The sequence below is a fragment of the Thunnus albacares genome, chromosome 11, assembly GCF_914725855.1.
Source record: "Thunnus albacares chromosome 11, fThuAlb1.1, whole genome shotgun sequence".
Lineage (NCBI taxonomy): Eukaryota > Metazoa > Chordata > Actinopteri > Scombriformes > Scombridae > Thunnus > Thunnus albacares.
In genome coordinates, this window is record NC_058116.1 from 30,635,066 (window position 1) to 30,647,500 (window position 12,435).

The window sequence follows — 12,435 nt, forward strand, 5'->3', positions numbered from 1 at the left end:
TTATGGCTGCAGGTGAAACGCAGCCAGAGAGTCAGAATGACCTTTCAGACAAACGACTTTATAATCAAAGTTCAGGAATGGATGCAGAGTCACATACAGCAAGCTGGATAATGTCATGTCTTGTGACGTAAAACATTACCGTAGTGTTCATCTTCAAGTATAAAGTGTTGATGGAAAGTGGTGCATGTTTTTAAAATCTATATTTAACACATAGACATCATGAATCATGTAAAATAAACGGTTAATGGCCAGAATAAAAGACAGAGAAAGAGATCTGAAGATATTTGTGCAAATAATAAACCTGAGTTAGGTGAGTTTGTGAATGTGGGCATAAATTAATGAAAAAATAAGTCACTTTAGAGTCATTATTTATATTAATATTTACATTAATGTTGTCCTGCAAGCCTCATTTGAAGTCAGGTGTATCTTTGACCACTGAAACCATCTTTAAAGAGGACATACAGTATTTTTGCACATTTCCAGATCTCTATTTATATTCTGGGGCTCTACTGGAATATCTTTGCATGATTTCTGGTTAAAAACTCCTTATTTATCTTCTACTGGCCCTTTATGCAGCCCCTCAGTTCAGCCTCTGTCTGAAACAGGCCGTTTTAGCTCCTGTCTCTTTAAGGCCCCGCCTCCTGATGAGCCCACTCTGTTCTGATTGGTCAGCTTCAGGAAGCTTCATCTCAGCAGACTTCCGGCTGTTCAGGAGGCTACGTCAACAAACCAGGAAACAAACTATAGTATCAGGATTTAACTTCTTTTTCTCATCCTTTACTCAAAATGTCAATTTCTCAAATCCATCTGTACATGTTGGAGCTGAAATACAAAACATGAGATGGCACAACATGAACAACACATGGAAAAACCTTAGCAACAACCTTAGCAACCGAGGCTATGGGAAGGATGGCCATTTATGGGCATGCACAAAGAGCTGATGTCAACTTGTCAGCAAGGTTGAAAAAAAACGCTAAAGGAGCACTTTGCATGCTGGGATAAGCAAAATCAACAATTGCTCGCAGCTAGCAGGAGAATAAATCAAAACTCTGAACTGGACTAACAACAAAGTACGTTGTCTTCCTGATATCTGGACCTTCTTCCTGTGTTTACATTCTCGCTCCCGCCCCAGACACATCTGAGCAATGAGAGGAGAGAACGTTCTCACCTGGCTTCTAGTGAAGCTTTTTGATTTGCTTGATTTTTTTCTGTGTGAAGAGAAACTGAACCAACAAGTTTACCAACCGATTCACTGATTCAGACCAGAACAAACACACCAGAGGTTAGAAAACACCTGATTGATCTGATATGAATAAAAGTTTAAGTGGAGAATCTGATCCTCTAGAGAGAGAAGACGTCTCACTCTGCTGGAGCTGTTGGAACAACAGAAACACTCTGATTGTACGGTGTTGTTACAGAGTGGAGCCTCTTCCCTCACAAATGATCTTTGGCTGATTACAGACACACAAACTGACAACAGACAAGTTTCATTTTGTCAGTCATACAGGTGTACCCAGATCATTTCTCACAATCACACACAATTTTCACTCATATATATACGAGTGAAATGCTGCAGTGTTGTAGAGGAGAGCAGCGCTGCAACACTAACAGGCAGAGGATACCGGTTTCTTCCTTAAAATACACCCTGATCGGCCAAGACAACAACACATTCAGTTTCATTTCTGGGAAGGAATTTTCCAGCGCTGTTGTTTCGTAATTCCCTGTGACCTTCGGAGAGGCTGCGGTGGTCCAGTGTCATCCAAATTTTCCTCTTCAGCCAGAGCAGGATGGCAGATGAATTGTCGACTTCAAACCTGACGTCACTTTGCTGAAACTGTGAGAACGTAGATGGAGTTTTGGCCTTCAGCGGGAACAGCAATGATTAGAAACAGATCTGGTCTCGTTAGACAAAACACTTAATACACTCTACTCCCAAGGTTATAGACACACACACACACACACACACACACACACACACACACACACACATAGATTAGGGAGGACACTTTAATAGCTGTGTGTGTGTGCATGTTTGGTATCTTATCTAAGGGTAGAATCTGAAACCTTTTATTTGACAAACATCTGAGTGTTGGTAATCTTTGTAAACAGTGTGTGTGTGTGTGTGTGTGTGTGTGTGTGTGTGTGTGTGTGTGTGTGTTTTTCCACTCGAGTTAGTAAGTGGGAGGAAGAGCGCAGCGTCAGATGGGGATTTTATTTCAGCTTCACACACGCCGCCTCTGCTCTCAAAACTAACCTGTGTGTTTGTGTTCTGCTGTGTTGAAGGTCACCGTACAGATTGGTACCAATGACTGGAGGACAGCTCGCTGGTGAGTACCACACACACACACACACACAATTAGTCAATCAATAGAGAATTAATTGGCAACTCCTTTGATAATTGATTAGTCAAACTAGAGTCTTTTCCCTCCTTTAAATCTTTATTTTCTGATGTTTTTATGACTCTTGTAACTGTTTTATTACAGTTTATTTTATTATGAGATACTTGCAGAGTTCAACAGAGTCCACATCTTCAAAAACTCTACACACACAGTCACAACACAACAGCAACAATTACGGATCAAACTGTGACACATTTGCATTGTTTTCCCACAGAAAGCGTTCAGATGTCCTCAATACTTTTCTCACACAAACACAAACAAAGCAACAAAACATTTAACATGTTAACAAACTCTTCAGTTTATGTTCAAACACTAACATGTATTCATACTGAAATACATCTATATTCAACCAAAAAACAAGACGAAAGCTTTCCTGCTGCATTTCTATGACTCGTTCCTGTAGATACACTGTTGTACGTTCTATAGAGAGCTACACATCTGACTGTATTTACACTGTATACACATTTATACACTATCAACCATTAAAACTACATTTAAACACAATAAGATCCTCATGTGCTGCCTGTTGTTTGTGTTTTTATCTCAGAGTGTCTGATTGACACATGAGGATTTGTTTTTAGGTGTAAAATGAGCTTTGATGAGTTTTGAAGACGTGGAATTGAACCGTGCAGGTAACCAATCGTTAAAAAACTGTAATTCTTTGCTAATTGTCTGATTAAGGACAAAAAAAGTGATCTTAATCTCATTGAGAGTTTAGCTTTTAGTCATTTTGCTAAATAGCAAATATTAGCTGGTTCCAGCTTCTCAAATGCAAAGATTTGCTTCTTTTCTCTGTTTTATATCACTGAATATCTGTTGGTCGGATAAAACAGGACATTTGAAGACATCATCATCTCGGGCTGTGGAAAATTACCAGTGGAAAGCATCTCTAACTGGGATACTGGTTCATGTTTTCACTCTTGTATTGGTTCTACCTTTAGTGGTCTTTGTATAAAACAGACATTATAGTAAAGTGGCAGATTATTACTTAAAATGTGGAGGAAAATCCGTTTGAACTCATTTTAACAACCTTCTTCTTTGTGGTTCACACACACACACACACACACACACACACCTGGGACAAACATCTATAAAAAGCTCCTGATCTCATAACCACTTCACTGCAGGAGTTCAAAGCCATATAACTCGTCAGTCACTTGTTTTATGGCGACTCAACATCACATAAGTGGCGACGCTGAACGGCGAGCTGCTGAAAGCTCACTTCATCTCTGATCCTCCATCTTTTCACTACAACACTGAACACAGTCAGTAACACACAGTCAGTCATCTAACTACAGGTCACTGAATACGGTTTCACTCGTGCAGATCATAACGTGTCATGTGTGAGATTTTCAGCTGCTGCGTTTTGAAGCAGGTTTAGTGTTTGTGTTGTAAACTGACGTCACATGTTTCTGCACATTTATTTATCTTCTACTGTTTGAATGATCTGGTTAGATGCTAAACTGCATTTCGCTGCACTGACAACGAAGATGAATCTAATCTAGTTAAATGTGGTAGAAGTTATTAGCTGGTGACGAGATGAGAAGCGACGCAGTGAGGTAGAGCAGTAGAGAGAAAGTTCAGATCTGTTCACAGTTTGATGTTTTATTTTAGGAGAAACATGCAGATTATTCCACTCTGTCCTCTGTCGTCAGGGATCAATAACAGCAGATTAGCATGTTAGCAGCTATCTTTGGGTTTAACTCAGGTTTTCTGGTATCATGAAGCTGGCTCATTTTTAACAATCACCATGGTAACCAGTGCTGAACAGCTGACCTGCTCTGAAACAGGTTTAACATCAGAGGATCAACATCCCGACCACTAACCAATCAGATCACTGGAAAAAAAGAGTCATCATTCCTACAGGAGGTCCTGAGTTTACAATTAAGTGACAATTAAAAAAGAGCAAAATATATATTTTTATAGGTATGTGGACGTATTTTATTGATCCAGGTTTGCGTTTCCACTCTGAGCATTTTAAATGAGTGACAGCTGACAGTTTTTATGATTTTACAGTCTGATTCCATCACAGCAGCTCAGAATAACATGAGATAACTGTGTGATGAGACCTGGAAATAGAAACGAAAGCTTGTCTTTTATTATAGATAATCTTCATACTGTTGATTGCTTCCACGATTATAAATGCAACATCTGGGTCAGACAGATCTTATCAGTCATTAACTTACTTTTTCCTCTTTTTGCTTCGGTTGCAGAAACAGTCTGACGTTAGTTTTAAGGTTGTTTTATGTGCATAAAATATATCCAGAAGTTTCTTCAACATCTAAGTAAAAAGCAACAAACACTCGCTTTATACTGAAGTCTTTGCATGTCAGTGAAGATGCAGCTTAATTAATCACAGAGAGGAATTTTTTTAACGACGCTGTTGTCAGTCTGCGTTGACCTCTGACCCCGGCATGAAACATAGAATGTCAATGACACAATGTACAAACTACCTTTTTTTTTTTTTTTTTTTTTTTTTTACAATTTCTCGTAGCTGCTAGTTTATTGGCCAGCAACGTTGAACTTTGCCCACAACAGTGGCGCTGTTAGCCAATAGCAGGGCTGTGTTTGTGTGTGTTTGTGTGTGTGTGTGTGTGTGTGTGTGTGTGTGTGTGTTTGTGTGTGTGGGAAGGGGAATCAGAAGCGGCTCGTTAACACATCAAGCTGTCGAGCCGGTTCTCGTTCACTTCAGACGCTCAAGTTGATCACTGATGGTGAGACCAGAGGGAAGGGGGCTTATTTTATTTCATTATATCTTTTTCTCTCTTCTGGCTCTGCCATCTGTTGCTTCGGCCATCTGACGCTCTCAGATTGGCTTACATAACCTCTGTGTGTGTGTGTGTGTGTTTGTGAAAGAGAGAGCGAGTGTGTTTATCAGGATAATTGATGTGCAGTGCTTCTAGCTGCTGATGTGTTTATAATGAAACATACTGATGCTGTTCGCTGTAAACTGCTGTGTGTGTGTGTGTGTGTGTGTGTGTGTGTGTGTGTGTGTGTGTGTGTGTGTGTGTGTGTGTGTGTGTGTGTGTGTGTGAGTATGTAACACAGCCTCTCGCCTGCTCTCTCCTCAGATAAAGAGGAACTCTTTCAGAATGTACTGACGCAAGTAGCAGAGCAGTTTTCAAGGTAAGCAGATGGTTGAATGTGTTCACACAGCAGCAGATTGTCGCCGTTAACTCGTTAAACTGCAGCTGCTGCTGTAAATCAGCACGTTATATATATGTGCATGTTTAGTCTGTTTTGTATGTTTAATTACTGTAAATAATCTCCAGCTTGTGTTACTTTCTTATAGATGTCTACTGTTGGTGCATCTCTGTATCATTTCATTGATCTTTAAGGTTTATGATGATATTTATATGTCCTGCAGCTGGTTCAGGTGTATTTGTGTTGTTTTTCTCTCTGTTGTCACCTGCTTCTTTGTTTCTAAATGACTGCAAGCAGCACGAGTAGAGCTGCAACGATAAGTCGTTTAATCGATTAATCGATCGCCAGAATATTAATCATCAACTATTTTGATAATCGAATAATTGTTTTAGTCATTTTTTAAATCAAAGATGGTGAATTATTCAGTGGTTGCAGCTTCTCAAATGTGAGACTTTGAAGCTTTTCTGTGTCCTACTTGATAGTGAACTGAATATCTTTGGATTTTGGACTGTTGATCAGACAACACAAGACATCTTCCACCTTAAATTAGATAGTCAGCAGATCAATTGATAATGAAAACAATCGTTAGTTGCAGCTTTAAGCACAGGTTGGTTTACTATGATGTTGAGTCCTGCAGTATTTTATCTGTAAATACAGTTTTCAACCAACAGCAGCACTTTAAAGTCTTCACATTTTATTTTCAATTTTCCATCAAAAGAGGAGTACTTGAAACTTGATGTTTGACGTAACTTAACTGCAGAATGTTGTTTACAGATATTAAACGGTGAACACATGAAACAGAAACAAACAAACAGTGAATAGTGTCCGAGTCGGCCGACTCACCTGTTTGATCGTCTGAAGCCGATTTATCCTCAAACAGGAGTAAAGACATTTTTCTTGTTTTAGTTACGAGCAGCTGCCTGTATCGCGACTCACTGACCTCTGGTGGCGACTGTTGTTCACTACGACACATATCACGTTGATACAGCGCGACTGTGTCAGTTTAGTAGAAAAAATCCTAAACACCGTTGTATACTTTAACACTATGACACCTTCCACTTCAAGCCTAACAAAACATTATTTTACCGCCTCATCTCATACAGTAAACCTTCATCTTTAGCAGCATCTCTCGTTATCAGTTTATCTTTGTTTTGTGATCATTCCTCCCACCGTGATGCTTCTGCTCTCTTATTAGAATCTGTTTATGTGTTTCGCTCCTCATCACACATCGTGTGCTGCACAGGGAGTTTCCACCGGTCGACCTCGGCTGCTGCAGAGACTCTCAGGGACGGTTATGTATGAGAGCAGATGTTCATAGAACAGGACGAGAGTTTACTGGTGAAAAGGGAACAAAGCAGCAGCACCGTAGATACTCTGCAGATCTGACATGAAGCCGTCCGATGAATCCGGTTCTGCTCTGTTACAGTAGGACAGATTTTAGGGCTGCAACTAATAATTATTTTCACTATTAATTTCTTATTTTGTCTGAACGAACAATAAAAACAAACTGAAAATGGATTCAGATTCAGATCAAGTTTGGAGATCCTGAAACCTACAAATGTTTTTACTTCATAAATTAGCTAAAACTATTAGTTGCTTATTAAAGTTGTCAGATATTACAGGAGGTTTGGTCGTTTCTAGATATGTTAATGATAATATAATATAAACAGCAGAGCGCTGAGTCGTGTGGTAAAGAGTAGCAGAGGTGCATCAAGCAGTTAATATATTATTAAGCACTTAAATTATCAGCTAACTGCTGTAAATTTCCTCCTGCAGCAGAAAAGTATAAATATACAAGAAGATTTATCGTCATGCAGAGACAAAAATCTAAGATGCAGATCCCTCCTCTAAAATCTGACTTTAATAAACGTGCAGAAGTTTTGGCAGCAAAATGTACTTAAAGTATTAAAAGTTCTCATTCTGCAAAATTAAGCAGCTTTTTTGTGTTAATTTAACAACTTTATATTGTCGTCTAATCTATAATAATACATATTTTATATATAACTGTGAAATAAATGTAGTGGAGTAAAAAGTACAATATTCTCCACTGAGAAGTAGTGAAATAGAAGAGAAGTAGAAAGTAGCATCAAAATGAAATACTCCAGTAAAGTACAAGTACCTCAAAATTGTATTGAAGTACTTGAGTAAAAGTACTCAGTTACTTTCCATCACTGCTGCTCAGTCTTCTCTCATTTCTCCGTCTGTGTCTGCAGAGCGTTCAAGATCAACGAGCTGAAGACCGAAGTCACAAACCGTCTCGCCATGTTGGAGAAAAGAGTCGAGCGTAAGTTTGTTCCCACAACGCCGCTCACCACACCATAAAATAAATATATATATATATATATATATATGTATATATATGTATATGTACTGTTTATGGATATAAGTAACATAAAACAGATTTGTACTTTATGCTGATCTGAAGAAAAACACTTGTCTTTGTGGAACTTGAACATTTTCATGCTGCACTGAACAAAAAAGAACAATTTTCTTTACTTACTTCTTCAAGTCATTAATAACAATAAAAATAATAATAATAATAATAAAAACACATATGCAAGACCAGCAGTCTGTCAATGTCTACACTGGTGTCCATAACACCAAGTCACTGTCGTCATGGGACTAAAACAGACTTGAAGTGTTTCAGTTACACACATGATATGTGGGTGAAGTGTGAGCTGTTACCTACTAACAGCTTTATTGATTAATATATTGATTCTTATCTCTTCCTCACAGGTGGAAAAGTTGGCGCACTGATAAAAGCAAAATGTGACAAAGTGCAAATATAAATAGACCGAGTGAATAAATGAATCATGTGACTTAAACATCACTGATCAGATCAGTGTGGAGCGATGATGAGGAGACTGTAACCTTCCTCACATCAATACATGAAACTAACAGAAACGTCACATCATGTTTTCCATCGTTTGATCTTTGACTCCCGCTCTTTTAATGACGTCATCTCGTTGTCTTCTTCTTCTTCTGCAACAGTTTTAATGGCGCCGACTGTTGATGAACCAACTAATGTTTGCAAAGCTGCAGTGAAACCGTCTTTCGTAGATATTATATTATAAATTGGAGTTTAAATTTGCACTAAATGTGTAAACAGAAACATGTCTTGCAGGTGATCATAAACCATAAAGAGTCAGCAGAGTTATTACACTTCATACTGAACATCTGAACCAAGTTTCACGGTTATCCAACGCAGATATTTTGAATGAGCTTCATAACTTTGCTCCTTAAACCTACAGATCTGGTTATATAAGCTCTGTACAGTAGTTCTTGGACTGATTACTGTTCATTAATTGTCCGTGAGATAAGCGCATGCCTTCAGTGCATGTTGTCTGAACCGGTATTCTTCTACTATTTATCAGGCTGTGATTAGATAAGTCGCGGTCTGCTAACCAATCTGCTGATGACCTTGTGCTGTTTTTAGAATCAGCTGAACATTGACCACGTTTTTAACTCATCTTGTATCTTCATCTTCACACTTACACAACATCCTCTCCGGGGGGGTCGTACTGGTCCTCATACTGGTCCTCCTCAGCTGACCATTATCAGTTTCCAGTTGTTGTTTTTTTTCCCGTTTATTAACTGTGAGGAGGAAGTTTGTGTGTGTGAGGCTGTTGACCTGCTTATTATGCTGCTGCAGCTGAAACAGCTTCTACCTGCTTGCCCGACGGCATGTTGGCAGCGTAGATGTGTCAGTTCTTCCGAGATAAAGAGATAAAGAGATAAAGCTATAAAACACGATCAATAAAGGTGTTGTGATAGCCACCAGCAGGGTTCTTTTATAATGTAGTTCTCGGTGTTCTCGACGTGCCGGCTGTTATAGTGTCACCGGCAGGAACATTTAATCAGTGATCGTTTTGCAATCATCAAGGTCAACTTGAATCTGTTCATGAGTTGTACATTTTTTCAATTGAGCAGCAAAAATCACAGAAATTTAGCATCAAAGTCTCTGATTTGTTTAATTGTTTCATATTTGTGCTGCAGAGCTGCTCCATAATAATAATAATAATAATAATAATAATTATATATATATATATATATATATATATATATATATATATATTATATTATATTGTGGTAATTGTAGTTTTATTTCACTATATTATTATTTGGTATTTAATTTGAGGTTAAGCCTCTTGAGATGCACCGCCTCTGACTCAAAAAATATTTTCTATAAATAAATAATAATAATGATAAAAAGAATTAAACAAACAACACAAAACAATCAACAAAACACACAAACAGGTCAGTCACACAACCCCGAAAACATCGACATCTGTTACAAGCATCATCTGTACCAGATTAACAATAAATAAACAACTGTCAGATTAAATAAAATAGACAAATTCTAACTATTGATTATATTAATTATATATTAATATATAATATGTCAGGATATGGTTCATTCATCTCATTCAAATTGATTGAGAAACTGTTAATGGATAAGTAACTAGACATGGAAACACGTGAGAAATATATGTTGAAGTCCCGGAGCAGCAGGTGAGTCAGCTGTCAATCACAGCTGTCAATCACAGCTGTCAATCACAGCTGTCAATCAACACCCACACAGCAGACATCAAAGCTACTATAAGTCTTTAAATCTTATTAATGGAACAATAATTTCTAAAATGACCACCAGCACACCTATGAGAGGGTCTGAATTTATAGACTGAGACCAGAACGACTTGTTGAAAACAATGATTGATTTAATATTTCCAGAGAGAAGTTGAGGCTTTTTGAATGGGAGTTAGTGGGAGCACTGGTGTGGCACTTTAAGGTGCTTCAGCTTTGAGACGTGGTACGTTTGGAGAACCTTTGAGATTATTTTATTCAATTCTGAGGAAGATCTTAACTTCAGGATTCAGCCATAGACACTAAGTATATCTGATATTAAAGACGTCAATCCAGGATTATTTTAATGGATCAATAAAATCAGATCCTTTTTTTACAGCTCAGCCTGCAGGTCGCAGCCTGCAGGTCGCAGCCTGCAGGTCGCAGCCTGCAGCTTGCAGCCTGCAGGTCGCAGCCTGCAGCGCAGCGTTTCACTGCACATGAGAGTGAAAATTTTTTGGGCGCAGCGACACTCGGATAAGCTCAGACACTAATAATCATTAGAAAAGCAGCGTGACTGGTGACATCAGCTGTAATTAACTTTAATTCTGAGAGTAACATGATGAAAGGCCAGAATTAAAGCTGGCGGTCGTCTGGTTTTATGTGTTTAACTCTGCAGGTGTCTGTTCTGCTACCTGTCAAAGATAGTTTGTGAGGGAAGAATCTCCACTCTGTTACATCATCGTACAATCGCTAAACGACTGAATGTTTCTGTAGTTCCAACAACTACAGCAGAGTGATTCAACTGCATCATGTTTCATTCACATCATATCAATAATTTAAGCTTATAAACTTCAACTTTTTGATCCAGGACGTTTATTATTTAGATCCAATAGCTCATAGAAAATAAGGTTTGTCAGATTAAATAGGCTACAGACACATATTAATAAATATTTAATAAATAAAGGTATTAAATCAAATATTAAAGGACTTGAATTGGCCAAAATAACTTAATGGAAACGTCTTAAACTGTTAAAATGTCTGGTGGCAGAAAATCTGTGTTATCAGCCTTTAAAAGGCTGAAAGAAGCTGAGTGTGAACAGCGAACGTCCACGTGAATAAACACATCAGCCTGTCGGAGCTCGTGATGTGACGTGACATAACGCCGCAGGTGTTTCCTGTGAAACACACAGCGTGTGCGCGTAGGTGTCCAATATGGCGTGTAAGAAGCACCTACGCACGTGTGCACGTCGGTGTGTTTGTGCATGCGTGTGATGCATCACGCTTCTCTCATTCATCAACAAACACCAGATTGTGGTGTCATCACTCACACAAGTTACAGCTTCACTGTATCTGGCAGCATGTTTGTCTTCATGTGTAAAAGCCCCCGATGCACCGACCCTCTCAGTCACCATGACGACATGACCCGGTCACCGTGACGATTCCCCTAATTCTACTATAGGAAGCTTTCTGTTGGAATAAAGTGATGATGAGCTGATCGATAGAGAGTCTGATAGAGAGATTTGAACAGTAAATGTGAAACAGAAAAGTTTTTTAAAGTTAATGGAAACATAAATCTAATTTATTCAAATCATGAAAGACAGAAAACTGCAGTAAACATCTGGAGGAGCAGCTGTCACCTGGACAAAGACGTGATGCAGATAAGAGCTGACAGACCATCAGCTGAATGTTATAAACACAATATAGTGTTAAAAATACAAAAGCATGATTGAAAAGTGATATGAAGAATTTATCAGAAATGTATGACCTAATATATAAACACAGAGACTATGACTGTACATCTGAGAGAATAAATTAATGTTTATCAAAAACATTTTCCAGAAGCAAACAGACTAAAATAAAGACTATGTTTATAAAATAAAATACAAAAACTGAATCTAGAATATTATATTAATAAATGTGTTGAAATTCAACGTAAATTCAAATCATATCTTCTTCTGGTGGTTTTGAAAAATTCACCTTTTGAATTAATGTTTTCTCATCTTGAGCTCAAACTTTCACGCTGACGATACGAACACGTGAAGTTTCTTCTTCTCTTGTAAATAAAAAACGTTTTGTCGACGTCTTCACGCCATCACGAACCCGCTCGCTCGTGTCTGAATTATTTTAACGGTTTCCAACCCTGAAACAGATTTTTTTTTTTCCCTCCTGACTGCCGGTAATGTTAGTAGTTTCAGATGTGACGCACAGCCACTTCACACAAGCATGCCGATTGCCTTGGATACCTAGTCGCTACAGCAACAGCGTGGCACCCACACAGATCTCCATCCTCTCGCCGCTCCGGTCGCCATGGTCACCAGCTCTAATG

At 38.4% G+C, this 12,435-nt stretch overlaps 1 protein-coding gene across 4 annotated transcripts in view; it reads left to right on the top strand.

Moving 5' to 3' along the window:
- pde9aa (phosphodiesterase 9aa) overlaps positions 1 to 12,435 on the top strand; it is a 41,124-nt gene that overhangs the window by 11,346 nt on the left and 17,343 nt on the right. For 2 of the 4 annotated variants that reach the window (XM_044365083.1, XM_044365082.1), the window contains exons 4-6: positions 2,284 to 2,327; positions 5,471 to 5,525; positions 7,757 to 7,827. In XM_044365083.1, the coding sequence (XP_044221018.1) occupies positions 2,284 to 2,327; positions 5,471 to 5,525; positions 7,757 to 7,827 (170 nt within the window). Of the gene's footprint in view, positions 1 to 991; positions 1,071 to 1,330; positions 1,837 to 2,283; positions 2,328 to 5,470; positions 5,526 to 7,756; positions 7,828 to 12,435 lie in introns of those variants that run through there. The other 2 variants (XM_044365085.1, XM_044365084.1) reach the window with 2 other exon arrangements.